At 39.9% G+C, this 25791-nt stretch overlaps 1 protein-coding gene across 2 annotated transcripts in view; it reads left to right on the top strand.

The window, feature by feature from the left end:
- Positions 1-14269, top strand: part of EPHA4 (EPH receptor A4) — a 142440-nt gene extending 128171 nt beyond the window's left edge. Inside the window, exons 14-18 of one of the 2 annotated variants that reach the window (XM_067026977.1) lie at positions 423-572; positions 4091-4284; positions 7566-7721; positions 8058-8977; positions 13749-14269. In XM_067026977.1, the coding sequence (XP_066883078.1) occupies positions 423-572; positions 4091-4284; positions 7566-7721; positions 8058-8172 (615 nt within the window). In that variant the 3' untranslated portion in view covers positions 8173-8977; positions 13749-14269. Of the gene's footprint in view, positions 1-422; positions 573-4090; positions 4285-7565; positions 7751-8057; positions 8978-13748 lie in introns of both variants that reach the window. The other variant, XM_067026978.1, reaches the window with a different exon arrangement.
- Positions 14270-25791: the final 11522 nt, after the last annotated feature.

The raw sequence follows: 25791 nt of genomic DNA, 5'->3' as shown, positions 1-25791 counted from the left end.
TCATGGTTTCCAAAGCAGTATTAAGTATTGCCTTTGTGCTGCTGGGTGAGAGAATCTAACAAGAAGTCAAAATTACTGTCAGCTGCACATCCATTGATATAAACCACGGATAACATGTGTATTTTGTAAAACCTAAAATGTCCTTTCTTCTACAGTATTGCCTTAAGTAGAGCTCAATAATAGGTAGGCTTTTAAAAAAATAATTAAACATATTAGTTGCTTACTTCCCTGTGACTAAAGAAAACATATGAGAACTGTCTCAACCTGGAAGATTTTAGTTAGAATAAACAAATATCCTGTTATTGTTTGGAAAGCTGTCTCAGGAATGCTGTTGCCCTGCTTAGCAAACAGTAACAACATTCAGAAACTAAAATGGCACATCAGTGTACTTGGGGGATAACCTAGAGCTTGGATGTTCACAGGGTGGCAAGATTCCTATCCGGTGGACTGCGCCAGAAGCAATTGCCTATCGTAAATTCACATCAGCAAGTGATGTATGGAGCTACGGGATCGTCATGTGGGAAGTGATGTCGTATGGAGAGAGACCCTATTGGGACATGTCTAATCAAGATGTGAGTCTTTATGTTCTGAAATATATGTCTTTGCATTAATGTATGATGGAGTAAGTGTTGAGCTTGAAATGATACATTAAACTTAAAATTCTTAATACAGATGTGTCTAGTAATCTAGCTAAAACTTATGGTCCTGGATTTCAAGGACCAAAATTACAAAGCCTTAATGGTATAATATGGGAGCTAGATAGATAGATAGGTGCATATCTTGATCGATTAGTGATATGGAACAGTACTTTTACTTTGTTAACTTTCAAACCCATACTGAAATAAAATTAAACCTTGAATTTTAAGAAAATGCAAGGATATCTGAAAAACACAAATTTCACATGAGATGAAACTGACATGAAAGGTTTATTGGAAGAAAATTAGTGAATATTTTAAAGCTGGCAAAGTTGTAATTAGAGCTTGCCCCTTGAGGACTCTAAAATAAAGCTTCACTAAATGACCTTTGTAAATTATACACATCCCTTTAAATGTACCATCTGGACTACTTTGTAAAGAAGTATCCACAATGCCTCCAATTTTAGAAAAGCATTCAATAATGACACTAATAAGATTCCAGAGTAATAGAATTTAATTACAAACATCTCCAGTGAGAAAGGAAAAAAACAAACCTAGACCGGGGGCGATCTTCCTAGAACACTTATTAGCTAATTCTGGGAAGGTGTTAGTTAGTTCTAGAAGGGTTGGAAATCAGAACAAAATAAAATAGCCATTTCTTGAACTTTCCTAATTTTTTTGTATGAGAGGTAAAATATTATCATAGAGTGTGTTTACGAATGTGTGGCATTCAATTTATCAATAAAAATTGTATATTAAAAACAGGTTTTTAAAAAAAAAATTTTCTCTGATGTGGAATGTTACCTGACCATCTGCCTTGTCCTGAAACAACAGGATGTTGCAAAACCTTGACAATTAAGTGAAAAACCAGGTGCACTCAAGAAATAGGATGTTGCCTTACCAGTAGAAGAATGTTTAGAGCAATACAGAAGCTAATACCTTCTATGTCCAGTGGGGCAAAAAGAATTCTCTAACCAGAATAAGAGGAACGGTAGTGTTGGTTGACACTGTAGTATCTATAAATTATAAAGGAAGGTTCATAGCATATAGCAAGAAAGACAGCAGCTAGCATAACTGATAGATAATTACAGGCTTGGCGACAGCCTATGGGAGTGAACAGTGTGTAATCTATTGTTTGATGTGATTATGCAGACACCATCAAGTACTTTTCTTGTATAGTAACATTTGGTTTTGAGTTAGAGACATTCAGAGGAACAAAGACCAACAACCTAGAAGAAGGAGTGGTGCCTGTATTTACTTATTTAATTATTGGATATTTAAGCTTTTCTTTATTTCAGTTGAGAGCGGTGGCCAAATGCTCATAAGAGCAGAATATCTAAAGATGTTGTCAGTTTTCCCGCCCTAAATATTTTCAGACCTATAGCTTTGACAGCTTCTATATTATATTAAAATAATTTTGTTGGTTTAAACTTTCAATTGTCTGCCTTTATCCATGAAAAAGCATCTGAAGCCAATTCTCTCCCACAAATAATATTGATCTATCATTCACGTGTATTTGTCTCTGCGTTTGAGTCTGTGTAGAAGAGGAATCTATAGGAAATGTAACTGGAGAATTACTTTCATGGGTAGAATTCATTTGGCATATGGTGAATGGAGTCAAAGTAACTGTTAAGAATATGTCAGATTTATCAAGTTTTTTGTTTGTTTTAATCCTCTGCCTCCCCCCCCCCCAAAAAAAAAACATTCAGCAGTAAACTGAGAAAATATGCTTTGTTAACCCACAAGCCATCTTCCAAGCTGGCAATGGATAGGGAGCTAATGAAAGAATACTAAGCGGTCTGAGGGTTTGAAACAAATTGTGTTAACCTGGCATCAGCCCAATGTTGCTTGCATTCTCATCAATTCAATGTAAAATGTTTTCATCAAGTCTAGAGTCAACACCATGCACCTGGAAAGATAAAAGAAAGAGGATCAAACTGACCTACTGTCATTGCCAGAAATAAATAGAATCACGTTCAGTTAGATAGCATATAGAAGTCTACTTTAGAAGGAGAAGTCAATTAATACTAATACAGTAGGAGGTTGGCAAAAAAATACATGGGAGAAAAGGGTTCAGAGGGCTTAATAAATCACAAGATGATTGTTAAACTGAAACAGTATGCTGGTTAAAAGAACCACAGTTATACTGGTACATATAAACTAGACCCGACTGAATTGATTATTTTCTCTTGAAGGCCAGTCATTGAGCAGTAATAGACCCGCCTCAGAGGACTCTGTCATGATCACTGGCATGGCTGCAGCCAGTGGTGGTCTCACTGGGAGTTGTCATTTTAGTGGGGGGGGGGGGGGCGGCGAAGGACTGATTTAAAACAATTAAAACTTTTAAAAATCCCCAAAGAAAATCACCTCCAGAATCTCATAGGATACCCGTAAACCCAGGTTATGAGTAGCCAAGAAATTAAGAAGTAATTCCCCTTTTTAAATTTGGTATGAGTCATATCATATTTTGTTATTGGAATTCACACCCTGAAGAAGGGTGGTTTAGAGAAAAGCCAATAAGAAAGTGCTGTAATACCTGTGAAGATAGATTAGAAAAATGAGAATTAGAAGAAAGCCCGTGGAATGATTTATGGCTTATTAGGCAGGAGGCAATTATCACCTACCATTATAACTTCTTTCCTTAGGTGTGTAAGCGTCCTCTTTAAGATATAAATGCCCCAAGGAAGGTTTTTATTAATTATTTTTAAAAATTTAAATCTAATTTTGAGCACCTTTATTTAACAGGGTCAGTTGACAGCCAACTGAGACCAAGAAAGAGATACAGAATTGGTAAATTGGTGTATTTTGGTCTTCCCAAACTAAAAATGGCTGCTCATCTGGAAGGGTTGAGGAATGTGCTATTTCTGAGAGCGGTAGTGTCTTCTGCATTGGAAGGTCTGGAAGTTGGGCTCTGGTATTGACCCACCGGCTGTCTGAGCCAGAATACAGAGGCTTCAAGTGATGCAGAGGGACTTCTGTTTTGTAGGCAACTATTAATGCTTCCTAAGGAATGCCTTTAACACTAAGCTCGAGTCTCTTTTGCGAAGAGTGTTTGGCTGCTAGAAGAATGAGAGGGTCCTCGCCCTGTGGTCTCTGGGGGCCAGGCTAACACCATGTGGTTGACCTGATTAGGTTCTTTGGAACATTGGAACATTGTTCCATTGTTCCAACTTTGGAACATGGATGCTTCTTCGCTTTGGAGTTTCAGATGGGCATTGTTCTACCATTGGAGAACCCCTCACGGCAGCAGCTGGCTTCCCTGCCCTGTTGCCAGCAATACTCAGGTCCAGCTCAGGCTTCTGTGAAAGAATTGGAGCCGTTCCCATGCTTAAGCTTCTGGCAGCTTAACGGACAGGAAACTTGCTGAGCAGGAGGGTGAACCTCTAACAACAGCTTGCCTGGCAGCTTCACATACCATTATGGGTTTTTTTTGTTTTGTTCTGGTTTTTTGATAGGTGATTAAGGCCGTCGAGGAAGGCTATCGGCTGCCCCCTCCGATGGACTGCCCCATCGCCCTCCACCAGCTGATGCTAGACTGCTGGCAGAAGGAGAGAAGCGACAGACCTAAATCTGGGCAGATTGTCAACATGTTGGACAAACTCATCCGCAACCCCAACAGCCTGAAGAGGACGGGGACCGAGAGCTCCAGGTCAGCCGTGCTTACTTAATACTGACGTATGAAAGAATACATCAGAGATGGCAGGCAAGTGGTGACTCGCGTTAATTCCCGCCTTCTAGTCAGAGGCCACTTCACAGCTGTCTGCTTCTTCCTCCTTGAGTATTTGTGGTAGTTCTTTTCACCATTTTGAAGGCCCTAGTACTTATCAGGCCTCGAACAGAAGTCAGAAAAACAAATTTAAAAACAACAGCAACAACAGAGGAACAGCTCAGGTGCTTGTTTTGTGAGGCTGGACCTGAAAACGTAGGAAGATGGGTGAAATGTACTTTGGGAAGATGGTGAGGTTACTAGATGCTGTATTTTGAAAGGGGAAGGAACATGGAGTTAGCAACAAATAAGGATTCGAAGACATCTTTAAGTCGAGCTAATAAAGTGTGAAGTGTAGCAACAGATTCCTGGGTTTCAGTTCTTAAAGTTGCTCTTTTCCTGAGTCTTTCAAGAGGGGAAGGAAACAGGACCAAGATAAAAACGGATCAAGTTACAAAGCATGCAGATGAATATTTGAGAAGAGTTTTAAAAACTAAAATGATTGAATCATCTGTAAAATAGGTAGTGACTTCATTGAAAAGAGCAAAAAGAAGCATTTCAGTCCAGAAAGAAGATAAAGATACTGCAGGTCTTAGAATTAATTCAGTAGGAACTTTTCTACCTGGAAATTGGGCTTTACTGGTATAAGATCCAGGATACCTAGACGCCAGTCCCATTGACCATTGTTAGGAGTTAAATGGTTTAAGAAGACAGGCGTAGTAAGATTAGGTGATTCAGGCCGGCAGGAGGAGAGCCATCTACTCATCTCCAGATCTGTGCTTCTCAAAGTCTTCTCTTTCATCAAGACCCGGAGTGAAAAGTAGGAAGACATTTTCCCCATAGTATCCAAGCCTTTCCAGTCTTGGCCAGCACTAGGATGCTCTCCTCCCGTCTTTCTCTTGAAAACTTAGCCTACAGATTGGAGGAGAAGGAATCCGCTTACCATTACAATATGTGAGGAAAAGAATTGGGAGTTCACAGCAGAGATACCCTGTGTTCTCTGAGGCGTTCAGATTCTTTACCACTAGCCACCATACAAAGAGTTAATGACCACGCTCTCCTGAAATAACACTGGGCTGAATTCACATCTTCTTTCTGCCACTGTGTAGCTGTGTGACCTAAAATAAAATCCCCCATCATTTCTGGTCTATTTTTGGTTCTTCTCTTCTCTAAGAGGGTGAAAATAGATGGCACTAAGGCCTCTCTTCCAGGTGTAGCTAGTTTCTTTTATTCCAAGGTAAAACTCCAGCTTTTTATCTCCAGCTCCGGATGCCACGTTATTTTGTCTGAAGGTTCTTTGGTACTTGGGGCTTCTCCTGCTGGTATAAACCCTTTAGTTGCTAACATTGTATAATGTGTACTTTGCACCAAAGTACAGGACAAATTGGGTTGTTGGACACACTTTTCTCACTTCTAGATTTTTCTCACTGATGGTACTTAAGAGCTTTGATGCTTCTTACTGCTTGCTGATAATGGAAGGTAGTATAACATGGTATGTGATTCAGCACAAAATTAGGCAAATGTCACAGTGTTCCACAAAGAGCACAAAGACTTCCAGAACAAGCTTGAGAATGACCCTTAGAGTTCATTCATACCGAGTAAGGATATTTTCATTCTAAGGTTTTTTTGACCTTGTCAGGTACCTAGAGCCTCCATGTGGCCCTTCTAATGCTTTGGCTTAAAGTTAGGAGTAAATGCAAACTTTTGGTTTTTGTTCATTTATATTCCTGGTAAACATTCAACACTAATGTCTAAAATTCTATGTGGTAGTGTTTGTTATTGGCTCACAATTGGGAAACGAATGAAATCTTGATGATTCTTATCAAAAAAAAATCTGCAGAATTTTACTCAGAAAATTGGATTTAATTGAAATAATGGACAAAAAAAGAAAGGTCACAAAGACAAGCTATTATTTGGACACAAAACAGATTGATAAAGCAAGTCTTTGTTAACATATCGATATAAAAAAAGAAGTAATGCAAATCAATATAATTTAGGTAACAATTAAAATGAAAAATCGATTGGATTAATTCTACTATGTAGAAAGTTCAGCCATTAGAGGGACTTAATTTTGTCTTTACAAGAAAAGGATTTTTTTGGTTGAAAATTCAGTAGTGATGATATAATTCTGATTTAAATGCTCCTATTCAAGCAGCATAGTCTCAGGGTGAAAATCAGGTCAAAATGTTAAGATCAACCGCATTCTATAATCTCTAGGGAAAGGGAGTTCAAGAAAATAGAACTTAACAAGTAGCAAGGTTGCTATACAGGTAATTATAATAAAGGTGGTATAAAATACCCTGTTAATGTCTACCTTATGATTATTAAGTAGTTTGAGATGAAGATGACTATAATTCTCTTAATAAATACTTTCCATAAATAGATTATTTATTGTGTATCAATATCGTGAGGGATGACAGGATACTTGCCTTGAACTCTAGTCCGTCTTGACAGTGATCTAATGTAAAACACCTGGCCTGGGACATGCATCAACTAATAAATAAGTTAATAAGAAGTGCTTGGAATTTGTTGAAATGATTCTTTTAGGAGCCCCAGCAAGGGAAAACGAGAAGCACATTCCACAATCCAAACAGTGATCAAAGTGGCCATTCTTCCTGCCAGTCTTGGCACACGTGCTGGTCAGGCTGCGTTGATTAAAGAGAGGATTAACTCCCTGCTGTCCCAAGTTTGTTTGAATGCACTGAGCCTGCCTGCAAACCTAGCTGGAAGCATGCCGGACTTGAACTATCGCTGTTTTCTCTGCTTCCATCAAGTCTGGCAGGTTGCAAGCTCACAGTTTTCCTTACTCATCCTTCACTAGGGTTTCCATAGTTGCCGAACTAAAGTCTGTGATATTCAGTGCTGGCAGGGACTGGACCCTTCCTTCAAAGACTGAACTGGTTTCAGCCACAAGGGCTCCCCCAATCTTTACCCCAGGCTAGGATGTTAAAAGACCTGCTCTGATCCTTAATGCATTAAGAGGTCCACATAAAACAAATGTGGGAAATGAAGTTAAGAACAAATAGGGTGATTGAGACATGCTTTTGCAGCTTTATGAAATTAGGGGCGAAAAATCACATGATGACATTTGACGTTGGTGATTCCATCTAAAGCCTGTTCTTGGTGCTTCGGTTCCCCTCGCCTGTCTTAGACCATTTGACTCCTGAGTCAGGCTGTCTCTCTAATAGTTCTTGTCCGTCTACACTTTCTCGTTCCATTTCCAGACCTAACACTGCCTTGTTGGATCCAAGCTCCCCTGAATTCTCCGCCGTGGTATCGGTGGGCGATTGGCTCCAGGCCATTAAAATGGACCGGTATAAGGATAACTTCACTGCTGCTGGTTATACCACACTAGAGGCTGTAGTGCACATGAACCAGGAGTAAGTACTCAGCGATGTAACACAAAAGGGTAAATCTAGATTTCATAGTATTTTGCTTCTTTTGCTTTGAGCTGCATAATCATCCTACTCATTTTTGAAAAGAAAAGAAAACTGGAATGCCTTTCATTTTGATTGATTGAGTGTCATTTTGCACAGCCTCTATAAAGCACCTACATTACTGCATTCAATTGCTTAATTAAACATTGTAATACACCTGCCTTGTTGTGCTGTATTCATCGTGGCTGCTTCAAATGCATGTCTGCATGAAGCCCAGAAGAGAGATTCTCAGCCCTCACCACGTTTCCCTCTCCCACTTTTTTCTCCCCGTGCTTACAGTGACCTGGCCAGAATCGGCATCACAGCTATCACACACCAGAATAAGATCTTGAGCAGTGTCCAGGCGATGAGAACCCAAATGCAGCAGATACACGGCAGAATGGTTCCAGTCTGAGCCAGTATTGAATAAACTCAAAACTCTTGAAATTAGTTTACCTCATCCATGCACTTTAATTGAAGAACTGCACTTTTTTTACTTCGTCTTCGCCCTCTGAAATTAAGGAAAAAATATATCTGCAGCGTTGCTTGGTGTACAGATGGCAGAAACTGTGGGGCTTACGGAAATGACAACCGTCGTTTGAATGAGACCTGGAACAGATTGTTTCTCGGAAGTCCATCCATCCATCACCAATTTGTAAAATACATGTACCTATATAAATAGAACACCGCCTCCGGTTTCAATGCCGAATTTGCTGCCAGACACTGAGCTTCTCCGAGACACCCTTGATCTTCTCTCCATTTGGAATTGCAACCGTAGTGTTTTGTTTGTGGCATAAATTACAGTCCATCCTTCTTTCACTGGAATGAAGACCGTGCCCATTTTTGAAGGACTCAGTTAAACTTTTAAGGCTTGGTTCGTACCGGGGGTAAAACCTAGGTGAACGTCCTGCGACTCATCAGTGTTGCCGCTTGGTGCTTGGACCACCTGGTGGATTATGCAGACACGTGGGGCTGGAGAGAAAAGGAAAGTGGATTTTAAAATAATAATAATAATAATAATAATAATAAAACCCAAGCATCATACCCCCTACCTGGACAAACGAGGTCTGTTTCTTTGGGCCCGAGGCTGTGCCATATAAGTCTTATCTGGGGGCTCTACAAACTTATCGTAACTACCTTATGGATAGTGGATTGTGACAATCTTGTGTAGGGAAGTTTCATACTTTCCTCTTCTAAAGAAGCAAACCCAAATCTCCAAGGTAAGGCAAAAGAACCAGCAATGAGTCTTTCTCCAATGAGAGCTTTTGTTATGAAACGTTATCTTATTTGAAACACTGAGCAGTAAATATCTTTCATGGCTATCAGGTAGTTTGGGTTTGTTTGGTTTTTTTTTTTAAGATCTCAGTCCTCTTGACATTGGGAGAGGAGACCCAAAGCAGTATGGCTTCTCTGCTGTTCTTCCAGGAAGAAGTGAAATAGGAACTATATGAGGTCAGGATGGCATCCAGACCTCCGCTGGCTGTGCTTTCTTTCATACTATGAGGGTCCTCTTGTCCTTTGGTGCCCTCAATTCCTGCCACAGATGCTTCCTGAGCATCCTTTGGGTTCTGGATAGTAACCTCTAACCTTGCTGGGTCATGCACATGCCCCATTCTTTGGAGAATTTGCTTCAGTTAAGGAGTACTGGAGGGTCTTTCCATGAGTTTCATTGTCTTTTTTTTTTTTCCTTTTTTAAAAAATTTTTATTTTATATTGGAGTATAGTTGATTTACAATGTTGTGTTAGTTTCAGGTGTACAGCAAAGTGATTCAGTTATACATATACATATATCCACTGTTTTTCAGATTCTTTTCCCACAGAGGTTATTACAGAATACTGAGTAGAGTTCCTTGTGCTATACAGTAGGTCCTTGTTGGTTATCTGTTTTATGTACAGTAGTGTGTATATGTTAATCCCAGCCTCCTAATTTATCCCTCCCCCACCCCTTTCCCCTTTGGTACCCATAAGTTTGTTTTTGAAGTCTGTGAGTCTGTTTCTGTTTTATAAACAAGTTCATTTGTATCAGTTTTTTAGATTCCACATATAAGCGATATCATATCGTATTTGTCTTTCTCTGACTTACTTCGCTTAGTATGATCATCTCTAGGTCCATCCAGATTGCTACAAATGGCATTATTTTATTCTCTTTATGGCTGAGTAATATTCCACTGTGTGTGTATACATATATATATATATGTATACACACACACGCACAGCCCACATCTTCTTTATCCATTTCTCTATCGATGGACATTTAGGTTGCCTCCATGTCTTGGCTGTTGTAAATAGTGCTGCTGCGAACGTTGTATCCTTTCAAAGTGTGGTTTTTCCGGATACACGCCCAGGAGCGTTCCTGTCCTGCTCCAGTAGCCGCTGTACCAAACTGGGTCAGCCAAGGAGGATTTACCTAGATGTCAATGGTGAGACTTGGAAGTCAAGTCTTGACTGACTCATTATCAGAAAGTGACCTACTAAAAAAATAGGCTTTTCATCCATCAAGCCCATTAGCCTTAGGTACTTCTATTTTAATCCCGGATTTTCTTGTTAAAACATGTGAATTTAAATGACTCTGTTCATTCCTAGAAGCAAATAGCCTAACTTTTTTTTTTTTTTTTTTTTTGTTGGTACGCGGGCCTCTCACTGCTGTGGCCTCTCCCGTTGCGGAGCACAGGCTCCGGATGCGCAGGCTCAGCGGCCATGGCTCACGGGCCCAGCCGCTCCGCGGCATGTGGGATCTTCCCGGACCGGGGCACGAACCCGTGTCTCCTGCATCAGCAGGCGGACTCTCAACCGCTGCGCCACGAGGGAAGCCCAGGAATGTAAAATTTGAAGCTGTCAAATCATGACAGTTCAGTAAAAACCTTTTTGCAACATTAGTTGTGAAAACTTTTCTGTTCAGAAGGAATGTGAAATTTGTTTTTTAAACTACTCCAAGAATTTCTGTTTTATCACCGCTTTTGCTGAAGTCAGGGAGTTCTAGATATTCATGTTAAAAGTTGACAAATGTTGGGGAGGTTCACTTGCTTTTAAAAAGAATTATTTTTTTTTTTCCTTCTGTAAAGCTGTGGGATATTCTGTTTTCAATTCCCACAGTTCAATTCAAATAAGGTAGCATTATAGTGTTATCTTGTGAGTCAAAAGAGAATGTTCCCTTGCACACACTGAATAATTAAAAGTTTTGCTTTCTTACAATCAAATGTTTAAGACTTGAGGTATTTTTCTAAACATTGAACATAGTCAAAGCAGAACGTTTTTAAAAAGAGAGTGTGTCAATTCTAAGGTGTCCTAACATGTTAATATTATGTACTGTGTTGGAGTGGATTTGTTACATCTTAGCAGGTATCTCTGCAAATGAAATATTCAGTTGAGAACTGAGGACAAGGTGGAATATGAAATTCATTCAAAGGTTGCCTTCTGAATCTTAATTTTTACACGTTGTCTGAGTTACAGAGCCCAGGCCAATGGAAAGACCAAAAAAAGGCTTTCTATGTGTCTAAAATAATATCCAGTAGCAGTAAAAGTGGAACTCCACTGCTTCCAGGAAGTCATGCACCACGTTGAAAAGAGATGTGAGGACAATAGGAATTTGTATTGTTTCCCAGGCTGTGGAGCCAGACTCTGGCATCCAGACAGCTTGGATTCCGAAACCAACCGAGATGTTGACAGTGGGAAGTTCACCCTGTGTTTCTTTATAACTCAGTTCCTCCACCTGTAAATTAGTGATAATGACACTTTTAACAATAACACCTTTCCTAGCACATGGTGTTGTTGTGTATATGAACTACTCCTATGTAGAACACACTGAACTTCACAGAAGAAAGGCGTACTCTTCCTCCAAAGTTTCCCAAGTGTTATTCACCCATCTTTCACTTATGAACCCAAACGTTTTATTGCAACAGGCCAGAGCGGGGTGAAATGAAGTTCAGTGGTAGGGAGCCATCCAGATGAAGCTTCTTCACTTTCAATGGATTTATGAGGGTTTGGGGGTAAATGTGTATCTATACAGAAAGTGGTAGACCTATCAAATCACTCCTGTATTATTTAGCCATGAAATGTATGAAATTGTTATTTTATAATTGGGAAGAGTGAAATGTACAAGTAAGACCCCATTGCAATGAAAAGAACTGGATGATAAAGACACTTTGATGTCTTCATGACTGACTCAAAGGAACAAAGCTTTTGTTTATTTAGTCACCATGAAAGTCACATCTTTCACTCCTGATCCCACACAGACCACATGCTTTGTCTGGTCTCTGTTCAAGCAATTCCTCATAAAGGGGTTGCTTGAATTCGAGGAAGAAAAGGTTTATTTTTCTCCCTTTTATTCTGACATCAACTAGATATAAACCTCCACATTCCCACACTTTTTTCATATACTCACTGAGTATCCAAATAGCCCACTGAATATTACAAACATATTTAAAATATCCAGGCATTTAGTGAAGAGGTAGTTGGCAGATCCAAACAGGACAAACGTGTTTTTGAGATGACTCTTTCTCCTCTAAGTAGCAAAAGAAAAACACCTTCAAAAAGTGTGCATATCCATATGGAGTTGGTTATTCTCCTTCAGAGTCTTTAAGGTCAAATTTGTGCTTACTTTGTCCTTCATGTAAATACATGTCTGTCTGATGGAATCCCTGCACGTTCCGGTTTAAAAAACTATGTTCGATAGAGTTACTGATTTCCAGAGAAGAAAGAGTTGGAAAAATAGATCTGATCCTTTTTCTTTAATTTTTTTTCATAATTGTCAAAAATGAATAATGTTGACAAGTGACTACCTGAAGACCTTGGTAGTTAAGTCCTCACCCACGTTTATAATTTTAAATTGCTTAAGAAGTAATGTCTATCTGAATATTTTATACAAAATTTATATTACATTCTCCAAGTAGACTAAAGTATTTTCTACAAGTTTAAGTAATGGTCATTTACCTCCAAGAAACTAAATTTGATTTATCTCCCTCACACAAAAACAACGCACATATACAAAACAAGCAGATAAATTGGTTTGATAAAATAAGGAAAATTATCTGTAATAAGATGCACTTTGGTCTTAATTTTTGCTCTACACTTGAGGCCACCAACTGCTAAACACGGCCACTGTGGTGGAAGATATAGTCCAAGAGCAATCCTGATGGAAAGTTATCAAAAGGAAAGAAGAGGAGTTGCTTCTTTGGGCTTGAGTTGATTATTTGATGAATGAGAGGACAATGTTCCATTGCATGGTGCCAGCCTTGTTGGAATCTAGGCTGATGGGGCGGCTGTGACTGTCTGTTGGTGGACTTCAGTCCCCAAGACCTCCCTCACTGCCCATGGCCCCGGGTTCCCTCTCTCTATCTGTTATATGCAGATTGCACGGGTCCTTTACTAATTAGATACTCCCATTCGTTAGAAGTTACTTTCTCTTTACGAAAAACATCCAATGCTTTTTATTTCGTAGCTGGCATTTTTCCAATCATATTGTTGATTATTGGTGGATTGGGATGTTTCCAGATGTGTCCCTAAAATACACAATTTCCCTCTTTGGAACAACTGACTTTTTAGAGTAGTACAATTTGCATCCTTTCAGCAGCTCTAAGCCCTTCTTGCACAAATGAACCATAACAGTTCAGAATTTTTATTTCAGAGAAAGGCTGTTTCCATAGTGGGTGAAGCTTGGCCGTAAACTCGGACTGTATGGATTCTAATCCCAGCTCTGCTACTTCAGAACGTAACAAACACAAGCAGGTTTTTCAACCTCTCTATGTTTCCACATCCTCATCCATATAATAGGGATACGAATAGTATCTTATTCTGAGTTATGATAATGAAGCTGTTAATAACCATTTTTATTATTATAGTTATCATTTTTTCAGAGGAGGCAAGTAAGAATTTATGATCTTCTCCCTGGACTCCTTACCAAGCCATCCTGCCTTCTCTGTACTTATACAGATTGACAACCGGCTGGCGAGATAGGTTGATGTTTTGTCTGAAGTTTTGTTCTTTTCTCTACAGGGAGTACATTCTGCTATCTTGGCCTCTCAGCCTTTCCTTTTGATTACAAAGCCCACAGAAGCAAACAGAACACACCCTCCTCAGTTCCTCCTAAACGTGTTTCTTCTGCTTCTACTATGCCAGTTCTGGAGCAAAGACGCTGATGAAACAACACTCATTCCTGAAAATAAAACATTTCTGACTTTCAAATCCCCTTTCCCGGTGAAAGAAATGGCAAACATTCAAGCTTCAGCATCTGTTCTCCAATTGCACTGAGGAATGTCCTGTCTGGCAGCGCCAGCTCTGCAGAGCCCCTGTTCCCCAACTCCTTTGGTTTTATTTATATGTATTTCCATATCTCACTTCTGTATGTCCCTGCTGCATTGGTGTGGCAGCAAGTGACCGAAGGCTACAGGTTTTACCATGGACACCAGGTCCGGTGCCACCACACAAAACAAAGCCAGTTCCCGTGAGCTGCCTACGAGTTTTTACCCAGGGTGTGCCATCGCAGTGATATAAATATATTTTTTTCCTAGACTAAATATGAGCTGACTATCTCTTTTGATGTGTGTACATAGGTGTGTGTGTGTGTACGCGTGTGTACGTGTGTGTGAATATATAACCTCATGCTTAGAACTGCTTGTGAATGTAGCGGAATGCTACACGTGGAGAGGTCTGGTTTGCCCCCAGTTCTGAGATGAAGAGCCACGTGAGATAGTGGGCCTGGAAACCGTGCCCCATCCCCTTAGAAGGACAGCTCGGAAGTGTTAAATGTCCTGTATCTATAAGTGTATTTTGTAGCGGCCACGCTAACCTTAGTAAGTCATCCTACAGCTTTGGACAGAGGCATTTTCACCTTAGCGGTGGAGTGATTTTAGAATATAAATCCATTCAGGTGACAACCCATCATCAAAATCACGAATTCTGATTGAACTCCTCATCTGAATCACCAGTTCCTTGGTGGAGGGAGAGAAGGGGATGGAATTTGTCTAGTAACCCCAAATGGAATACAAGTAGCCTTTGTTTTCCTGCATAAATGGACGTGTTGAATGCGAACAAATATATGCAATTCATATACTTTCGGAGATGAACGTAGACGCGTGTGTCGGCTTTGAGAAGATGTGTCCTGGATTAATACTTTGTCTCCCATTATCACAGAAAAATACATGCCAGTGACTCTTGAGGTTAGCATAGTAGGGATGAAATGGCCTCAAGCAACTTCAGGTTCCCAATTTACACGGAAATTTCGACTGTTATGAATATGCAGCTAACTTCTATGGCCCTCAAAAGTGCATCAGCCTTCTGGAATCTGAGGTCCAGTGTGTGAAGATTCAGTTTTGATCTGATAATGTATACCAAAATCCAGCCAACATACTGCCATTTTTCATAATCGGAGTGGCTGCCTTGCTTATTCTAAGCTATGGTTGCAGAAACTGTGGCCATTTATATACGCTATAACATCAAATCAGGGAAAAATGGGGGAAAAAAAAAGATTCCAAACCTTATATTGTTGGATAAGTAGAGAAAATCATCAATAAATATTTATTACATTCTGACAGGGTGTATGGCATTGTATTCTCATAACTATGCCAGAGTGACAAAGTTAATTCACCCCTTTTGGGGGATTTTAATATATTTCTAAAGGGATGTGCCTATGCATTGATGCCTGAAAAAATATGTATAAAGAAATGATGTTGAATCTCTGAGTGGGTTTTCTTTCCCCAGAGGTCAGGGCAGGAGACCAACTTCAGGTGCTGTATCTAGCCCCAGGAATGAATTGCTGCCCTAGTGAGCTCAGATGCTAAGTCAGACTCAGATGCTAAATCATTAGGCAGCATTAAGCTGTTCCCCTGCACCAAATCAAGTAGCTTCACCATGTGTTCGCTGGCCCCAAATTATTTTTAACAATCTTAAGAATGAAATGTTTCGGTGTGTTTTAAAAAGCTATTTTAAAGAAAAGTTATGCTCACTACACTGCTGGTGTGTATTTTTGAGACCTCTTGTATTCAATCTGTGAAGGATATGTGTATTAATCCATACACACTTATAGCCTCATTATTTGTCTGAAGACACTTAAATTCTGACAAGTAAAAGAAAGTTCGAGAAGCAATATTTTCACTTCTTTAACATTCTCCAAACAACATCAAGCATTGGTACACACTGAAGAGCGCATTTATTTTTTTGTATCACTCCAAGCATGTTGGAATATGCAAGGACTGTGGTTAAAATTAGAATGTATAAGGCATATTATAATTTAGTTCATACTGAAGAAGAAATTAACAGAACAGTGCTTGGTTCAGACATGTTCCAAAATTTGAGCGATCTCTTGCATTAGACATAGAGATTTTTCTATTTTGTTCTAATTTGTCAAGGTATTTTTCTTCCCTTCATGAACTTTAGGTACACATAACTTATGTCATTTATTTATGGTCTTTTATACCTAGTTTGTAAAATTGTAAAATAGCAAACTAAATGCAAAGAGTTTGCATTTGAAAATAATAAAGTAGTTGCCGTATACAAACGTGGAATCTAGTTGTCTCTTTTCAACAACTTTTGCCACATGCATGGTGTTTCTAAATTAATTGCTTGTTGTCATTTGGTTAGAACACAAAATCTTCAATTCTAATTGTGCTTATTTAGAGAATAAAGTGTTGATTTCTAAATGGTCCTCGCCCTTGAGAACAACGTATTAGCAAATCTAACTTAGATTCCGTGAGATCCTGTATCCCACTGTAATTAAGACTGAACTTTGGTTAGAATTCAGTCTCCACCTCTTGCTCATCATACAATCTAGGGCAAGTTTCTTAATTTCCCTGTGCCCATTTCTTTGTAGAATGGCAATTACAATGCCAAGAGCTTTTATGGAGACTATATTAAAATGTTAGCACGATGTCTAGCATCTAGCCAGAACTCAACAAACAGTAGCTCTTCTGAGGATACAAGCCGTCTTTAATATTCCCAGTTCTACACCCGCTCTAACACCGTTGCTACTGATCCAAGTGGCTAGCTGCACATCCCTACCATGAGCTTTTAATCCAGGACCCATGGACCCTTGACGATACACTGCTGGAGCTCCAAGGGGTCGAAAAGTTTTCCTAAAACATGGTGCAGTTGTTAATGATTATATGTGTGGTTTGATGGGGAGAAAGTTCATACATTTTATCAAATCTTAAATTGGTGTAGGATACGAAAATATTAAAGGCCACAGTTTTAAGAATGGATGCTCTCCACATATTATTTCATTCAATAAACTACCATTGGCTAAGCCCTTGTTAATTGGAAATCAGACTCAAAGACTTACTATAATAAATTAAAGCACTTAAGTGCAGCTAGCTTCAGAGAGTGGGGCATGCCTTTTTGTGTTACCAGGGACATCTTAAAACATGGGCCTTGAAATGAAAAGAATCTGGGTTACATCTGATTATTTCGTGTTTATTTCTTACTGAAACACCTCTCTAGAATCAGCTATATTGATATGTAGAGTAGTTGACAACGTATTTGTGATTGGAAAGAGACTAGGCTTGACATTTTCTCCCCGGCTTGTTCAGCAAGATGGAAAAGCAACTGTGATTCTCCAGAGAAGTAACTAATAGGAGATGTGTCTCTACCTCTGTATGGAGATATAAAGATATAAGTATATAAAGACACTCTTTATGAGGAAGTGGCTTACAAAATTATGGAGAATGAAAAGTTCCACAGTCTGCAAACTGGATACCCAGGAAGGCCAGAGGTGTAATTCAGCCCAAGTCCAAAGGCCTGAGAACCAGTCAAGCCAATGGTGTAAATCTTTATCCAAAGGCAGGAGAAAATGAGATGAAATGTCTCAGCTCAAACAGTGAGGCAGGGAAAAAGGGGCGGGGTGGGCATTCCTCCATCTATATCCTAAGGTACTGGATGATGCTGACCCAGAGTGGGAAGGGAAATCTCCTGAGTCTACTGATTCAGATGCTAATCTCAACTGCAAACACCCTCACAGGCACACCCAGAAATGATGTTTAACCTGGGCACCCCATGGCCTATCAGTTTGACACATAAAATTAACCATCACATTGTGGGTTATTTTCCCCTACATTTTCTAGAATGAGCTGGTAGAGTGGTGTCAAAATTGCCACATGTAATCTTAATAATTATGAGATTGATTTCCGTGTAGTGCAAGCTAGCTCCTGACCCTATATTCTCAGCGGTGAAAACACTAAACTTTTATTTCCAGCTCACATCACAGCCTGGAGAAGATTCAGAGGATCTTCCCGGCAACTTTCCAAGCAGTGACTCAGGAATCCAAGCTCTTCCCCTCCTGTGAGGCTGCCACGTGTGGTGTCCAAGGCAACAGGTAAAGGGAAGAGAATGTGGAAGATTGTCTTGAGGCTTTTGACCAGAACCCAATCACATGGGCCTAACCTGTTTGGAGGCTGGGAAGTGTGCACAGGAAAGAGAACTAAAAGGATTATAGTCATTAGCCAGGCTCTATCACAAGTACAGCAGCCTCATGCACCTAGGGGAGGTCAGGGAAAGCTTCCTGTAGAAGTGAAGTGCATCTGTAAGCTTTGCCTGATCTCCCGTAAACGTGTCCCATGGTCATTTCCCAGAGATGCAGACAAGCATCAGCAGACTTGTTACATTTGCATTCTCATCCTTGTCTATCTAGATGCTTTAGGGATTGCATTTTCCTTTCTGCATCACAGATCTCTACGCTTTGGCTACTCACAACCTTCGGTTTAAACACAAAAGTACCTGCCTCTTAGGGTTTAAATTGCCTTCACTCAGTTTCCCTAGGAGGAAAGGGGGGTGGGGAGCATAGAATAAATCCTAATCCAAGCAACAGATTTGAGGTGTTATTTTTTCCTCCACATACAGACACAACTAGAGTGTGTAAAACCACACCACGTTAACCCCTTGGTGCCTATCAGATGGACATGACCCTGAAGGCTTATTCTGAGACATCTTCAGAATTAGAGATAAAGTGCAGGCTTAGAGGATTTCATTCCTTTAAACATTTGTGAGCACTTAACTGCATGCCAGCCACGTACTAAACTCTGTTTATTGAAATACAACAGCCTATGACAGAAGCACTCTTATGCCCATTTTATAGATGAAAACACTAAGGCATACGTTGATTAGACAGCTAGTCTGAGGCCACCTTGCAAATAAGGGTTGGAATTTGGGATTTAAAGACAAGTAGTTGGACTCCAGAGATTGCTTGTCGCCTCTACTCCCACTGCCATACCAAGTGATGAGCCCGGCTTGCTCCCTTTGATCTTATTAATCAATTTGTCCAATGGGTATGTTCCAGTTTGATGATGATGTCACACGCCATTGTGAGCAGTATATCCGTCGGTGCATTCTTCCCTAAACACCACTTGCCTATTCTGGTGCCAGATGGCTTACTTGTGACAGATTTGTCATGTGAATTATTTTCGATAAACTCTAGTGAAACAAACTATACCTTAAGCACAGTGTTCACCTACACACTTTGTTTTGTGAGAATTAATTTTCAAAGTCTACGTTTCACTAAAAGCAGAGTGTAAGCTATTATTGGTAAGATACCACCTGTGATATATAGTGGGGGAGGAAGTGGTGATTTTCTTTAATTATCATTTTCATGTTCTTAGCATAAAAACCATGGACAGCATTTCTCAAATGCCATTCTTCATTTGATGATGACCTGTGACAAAGAGGCTAGTTATTAACCAAATAGAAAAAAAAAGATGGGTCCAAAGACGAGAGAAAAATTAACTGAAGTAAAGGTTGAGCATGATGGAATAAAAAAGTGCACAGATTTGATGTGGACCCTGCCTTGGCTACTCACTACCTGTGTGACCTTGGGCAAATCACTTAACTGCCCTGAAACTCAATTTACTCATCTTTAAAATGGGAGCCTACTTTGTCAGGGTCTTGTGAGAATTCAGAGTCATCAATTCTAAGGAAAGCCAGAGCTGCAAATATGGCTGTCTACATAGGCCAGTTAGACCATGTGAATAAACCATGTTGTCCAAATGTGACACAGTAGAAAGTAGGTATTTAGATAAAACATTAGGTTGATAAGATGTTAATGAGTATTATTAAGTAGATGGTAGGTTGGGGCCAGAAGGTTTCTATGGTCAAATAAGATTGGTGATACATTTCACTACTCCCTTTTGGAGATGCATAAAACATTTAAATACATTAATATGTTAAAGGCTCTGAGAAGTCCTCTGGGAAAGGAACCAATTTTGCTACTTTAACTGAGCATTTTCCAAATACATTTGATAATGAAACCCTTGTAACATCTCCACAGAATGAAAGTTCTCTGCAACACAATTTGGACATCTATTCTCTGGGGATTCAGATGAGAAAACTGAAGGAGGGAGAGGCCCACAGATGCACCCCACGTTGCACAACTCTGATGTCCTTTTGCTTGACTCCCAGCCCATGGTGCATCTACCTCCACACCCCAAGGCAGAGTCCACGGACTTACCTGGATTTGCAGCTGCACAGAGATTTGCCTTTTGTTCACTGGTGGTCTAGGGGCTGCAGTGAACTGGCTGGGGTAGAGCGTGTGATGCAAGAGCATAGGTTGGAGAGATTGTGCTACTGGAAAGTATGACTGTTGAGTCCTGATTTCAGAACCCATATAGGAGGTTTTAAGTCATGAAATGACCAGTGTGAAGCAGTCATGACCTGGGCTTAATGTCTGAATTCTCCTAGTCATAGTAAAGGACCAAATGGATTTTGACAATGCAAAAATGTACCACACACTTAAATCAGCAACCTAATTAAGACTCGTAGCTATGTTATGGGCTTTGGCCTCAATGATTTTACCCTTTCCCTTTGGAGGAAGTGCCTTGAGCCATTGGCTGCTCCCAGCTGAATGGGTAATAGACCCCTGACATATCTTGTTTCAGGCAATCGCCCTAGATTTAATTCTTTGTTTACAGCACTGCTGTGGAAAACTTGATGAATGCTTAGAAGAAAATAGAATTAGGACCTAAGGACCTAGTTAAAATCAACTTAGTAGAACATAGACATTGCTTTGTGTAGAGCTGGAAAAGATAGCCATGAGAGAACGTGTCTTTAACATGCACCCAGAGAAACTATATATTATACCCATAATATGTAAGAGGCAATTACGGCTTAGTAATCTGCAGTGTATCACTACCTAGCAATCAGATTGACGTATTCTAATGAGACCCATGTTGTTTGTAATCAGACTGGCATTGCTTATTCAGATCTCTGTTCCATAAGATGCACTTTTAAATGGTTCGGATTGCACCAGATGCTATAAGAAATAGCATTCCATTTTATTTCATTACCAGCATTTTTCCCTCTTTCAATTAGCATAATTTAAAATCAGCCAGAGGCAAATGTGAGGGGCTGGAAAGTTGCAAAGAAGTTCAGGAACTACTTGATAGAAAAAGGCAAGAAGACACACATGCACATTTTTTTATATGGGCAAGAGAACGTTACAATTAATAGAGTTTTTATTCTTTAAATTGCCCAGAATTTATTTCCATGACTTATTGAAATATTAGAATCTCTCAGGGGGCTAATTGCCCTGTAGGTTCTTCTTGCTTATGCATTATCTGGTGGATGACATAATAGAATCACCACAGCATTTACTATTCAGTTAAAGTTTAATTGAGTTCATCTTTTCTTCCCCCCTCGAAATGGTCAGGAACTTGGACAATCAAAACAAATTCTCGTTTGTAAAATGAGAAGATCCTTGTAAATTGCCTCTTTAAAGCTTGGGTCCTGGCTGTTTATAAAATATCTGATGTTAAAACCTGAGCTAATGTAATACACATTTTTCCTGATATAATCTGCCATGATGCTAGAAACAGTGCTTTTTAGATAAGTTTTTAAAATAAGGATTGGCCTCTGATATTGGGAGACTACATTTCCAATGATCTGTCTCGCCAGGGTGTTTGCATCATCCTAGCAATAAGGTATAAACTCCCCAGGCTGTGTCTTGGGCTTTTGCTGGTAGCTCAACCAGAATTCACTCCCCCTTGGTTCTCTTCCTAATAGCACCTAACTTGACGCAAGTCCTCTCTTTATGTCATTTGAGTGGGACTGACCCATCCCAGGCTATAGTTACCCTAGTGGGTCTGAATCACAATAAACCCTTGACACAAGGATTGGTTCAGAGGAGGCCCAATCAAAGTGAAACTTGAGACTCCTTTTCCATAGGGTGGGAAACCATCTATCTGAAACCCTACCCCACTCCTGCATGAACAAAATGTACCATTTCCTCTGGCAGCCATTCTGAGATCATGAGAAAAGTCACCTTCGGTATGAAAGTGACACACATAGGTGAAAAGAATCTCAAAGAAACGGAGCTGGAGCCAGTGCTCTCCTGGAGCTGGCGAGCACCAACCAGCTCGTGAGAGCCAATTGTTAAATTTTCAGGAAACCTGTGAGCCGGTCAACATGTTGGTAGCTTAAAATTGGCCACGGTGGAAGTATTCATACCACGGAAATCTGCAAACACTAAAAATCAGGGTTGCTGCTTCTTTTTCTCCTTCCCCCTTTCCTCTTCTTTCTTTTTCCTCTTCCTCCTCCTCGCTTCCAGATCTGGTTGTTAAACATTTACCAACTTTCCACTGGCTGGCCCTCCGATTGAATCATGCCTAAAGCCTTGGCTCAATCCTGAACTTTTCATATCAGAAGTCTAGAAAGTCTCCCCTTATTGTTGTCAGTTTGACCCAGATGATTTTCGGTTACTGTTAACCAAAGGCATATCCTCCGTGACCTGCAAAGTTCTCCGTGATCACAAGAGCTAACATTTATGGAGCCTGTACTAAGGACCAAGAACTGTGCTAAGTGCAAATTTACTTTCGCGCAAATAAAACATCCAGGTCTACAAAAACAGGTACTTTTATTATTTCTGATTCACACTTGAAGAAACTAAGCCTCAGGGTGCAAGCACCACTTATCTAGGTTTCAAAGAGACCTACTACAATCTTCTCAAAGTACAGTAGTTTGAGACTACTACAGTTTTCCAAATGCACCAAGTGTTTTCATGCCTTAGTGCCTCCCCTGTGCTGTCTATTCTTTTTATAGACCATGTCCACGTGGTTAATGCCTATCACGCTTCAAGATCCTGAGTCAGAGCCTCACAGAGGTCTTCTTCATCCTCTCAGTCTGAGCCGCGTGATTCCTCACATCACCTTGAGCCTACCTTGCCCACAGTGCTTTTAACAAGGCCAAGTACTTATTGATTTTCTTGTTGGTTTCCCCCACTAGACCCTAAGATTAACAGATTCTTAGGAATCTTTAATTTTTCTTGTCTATATCTTCAGGCCTGCTACCATGGCTCTCCACATTGTAGCTGTTTAACTAATGCTGGTTGAATTACTTGAAAGAATGAAAGAATGAAAGCGTGATGTGTTTTTGCTGCATTGAAATTCAAGGAAAGAAGGAATCCTCTGTCATTACGCTTAATACATATTCTTGTACTAAATATGCGAATCATCATAAAGCTATCAAAACTCCTTGTCTTCATTTTTCTCATGTTCAATATCACCATCTTTCATCATCAGGCATTGTCTGTGTAGGTACTGGGCAGATGGAAGAATGTGTTGAGAAGATTAGAAAGATCATTGGCTTTTGTGTCAAATAGACTGGACATGAATTCTAGCCTCACCATTCACTACCAGGGTCATCTTAGGTAACGTGCATACTTTCCTCATCTGTAAAATGGGACTGATATTAACATTTAAGGTTGCTGTGTGAAAGTAAATAGTTGTTAAGTGGCCAGGTACATGGTGATAGACACTTAAGAAATGGTAACTCCTTATCTTCATGCCCTACAACCTTAGTCATATAATATATATGCCCCCAGGACTATCACCTAAGATTTAGTGTCTGACCTTCATTTTCTTAGTTTGGATATTACAAACTACTACTTCATCCTACTAATACTAATTATAATCGTAAATAACAATAGCCACAAGTATCACTATATATCATGGGAGACTGGAGTCTTTTTAAACTGAAAGTCTATTACTTATGGGTTTGTAAGGAGTGTCTTATTTTAGGTTTAGGTTATGATTTATCTCTAAATCCATTTCATTTTTCTTATTATATCCTGTGTGTGTGTGTTTGTGTGTGTCGCTGAGCCTTGCTCACAAGAGATTAGAATGTGAAACCAGGCCACGACAAGAGTGATGTGTACTTTGTCATGTTTTTGTACTTCATTTTGGAAAAAATACCTTGAAAAAAAATTTTTAAATGCTGGGTGTGTCTTAGCAACTTGGACTGAGTAACTCGTCTCCTACATGTGTTGTGATTTGGGACTGAATATACCAGACTTTAGAAAATATCCCGTTGACTCTAAGGAATGTCATAGCTGAGCCATCTGGCCAGACCACACATGATGGGGGGTCATTTTGCCCTGGATGGAAGGTTAATCACTATCAATTATCCTGGAAGTAGTAAGTTCTAGGGCTGGACATGAGCTAGCCCTTGGACTGGTGGAGAGGACACTTTACTTTTATGGGTCCCCAGGTGGGGAAGTGAAGTTTGTCCGGGACTCTAGATATGGGAGTGTTTGGAGCATTTCCAGTGGTGAGAATTAGTGGCCCCTTGTGTAAGGAGGCAGGCTGGAAGGTAGAATGGGTGTTGACCTAATAAGTGGAGCTAAGGTAGATTTTGGGCATGTGGGATGCTAGCAGTTGTGAGTTGTTCCCTGTAACCCTAAACCTCAGTTGAGAGTAAATCACATCTTCCCTAATCCTTTCCCGGTGGTAATGTAGGGAATTGGGCTCAGCAGTAAGCTCATGATCAAATCAGGGGGGACCAGTGGGAGCCTGTGGTCAAAAATAGCTGCCCAGAAGGGAAGTGCTATCATGAAGATTGTCAGCAGCACAGGAGAAGATGCAAGGGGAGGAAACTGACAGATTTGTTCTAGACCACGTGGAAGGCAGGATGCTGGGAAATACCCAGAGAACTTTGAGGAGGTTTTCTGTGCCAGGAGTTAGCTGTAAAGGGTTCAGATCATAATAGTCTGGGCCTGAAAAGAAAATGCAACGTCATTTTGTAGCCACAGGCAGGTGAGGCTGATGACTTATGAGTTATACGTAGATTTCTTATTTAATTTCCACAACAAACAGGTTGCAAGTATTATTACTCCTATTTTACAGCTATAATACCAATAATTAAATTCAGGTTTTAACTACTTATGAAATGGCCACACTGAGATTTGTGCCATATCCATCTGCCACCGAAGACGATGTTCTTCCTATAGGACCATCACGCCTGCCTCCTGAAGGAGTGAAATAGAAGTGAAGAGAAATGTGGCTCACTGGTTAATTTCCTGTGGTCTTTCCACAAAGCAAACCTGTGAAAGTATTGCTTTCCATCTGTTTCAGCCGTTCTTTTGGTATAAATTGCCTATCATTATTACCTGTCCAAATGTCTTGATGGGGGAATGAGGTGTAGGGGAAATTTGTAATTTTCTTAAGAACCAGTAACATTTCACTTCTTAAGTTAAGACTTTTAATTCTCTGGTCTATGGCCTGAAATTGATTTTCCCCCAGCTGTTGACCAATGTGATAGAAAATCTACTTAATGTAATAGGTACTCTCACCTTGAGCTGTTGAAAAAGAATATTGTATAGTTTAAAAGATACTCCATCTAGCCTGAACTCTGACACAAAGAGCTTTATGAGTGCAAGTATGTCGCTCATGACTCCTTATTCTAAAACCAGGATTTGTGCTTCCTAATCCCTGTCTTTCTGCTCTAAAATTCAATGTATAATTTAAATTTCTTTGTTCCTGCATATGAGTTTCTGAATTCCGGAATGTTTATACACAGACACAGAAAAGAAAGGCAGCCAGCACTGCCTTTATTTAGGAGGTATGCTCTGGTATTTCTGTAGCAGTTGTATATTTAAGTACTTTCATGCTAGTTGGTACTTGGCTTCTGTTCTGAGGCACCCTGAGTGGCTCATATTACCTTAGCTGTATGCGTTATCCCCTGTGCAGCCCCACAATAATTGAGTCAAGGCATTTCATGGAAGTTTATTATTTTTTGAAAGGTTTAGAAATATTTTCACATGTATAAAATAATAATAACTCTAAATAGA

The sequence above is a fragment of the Kogia breviceps genome, chromosome 2, assembly GCF_026419965.1.
Source record: "Kogia breviceps isolate mKogBre1 chromosome 2, mKogBre1 haplotype 1, whole genome shotgun sequence".
NCBI classification, from domain to species: domain Eukaryota; kingdom Metazoa; phylum Chordata; class Mammalia; order Artiodactyla; family Physeteridae; genus Kogia; species Kogia breviceps.
The sequence above is the reverse complement of the archived record's forward strand: the minus strand, read 5'-3'. Positions and strand labels throughout refer to the sequence as shown.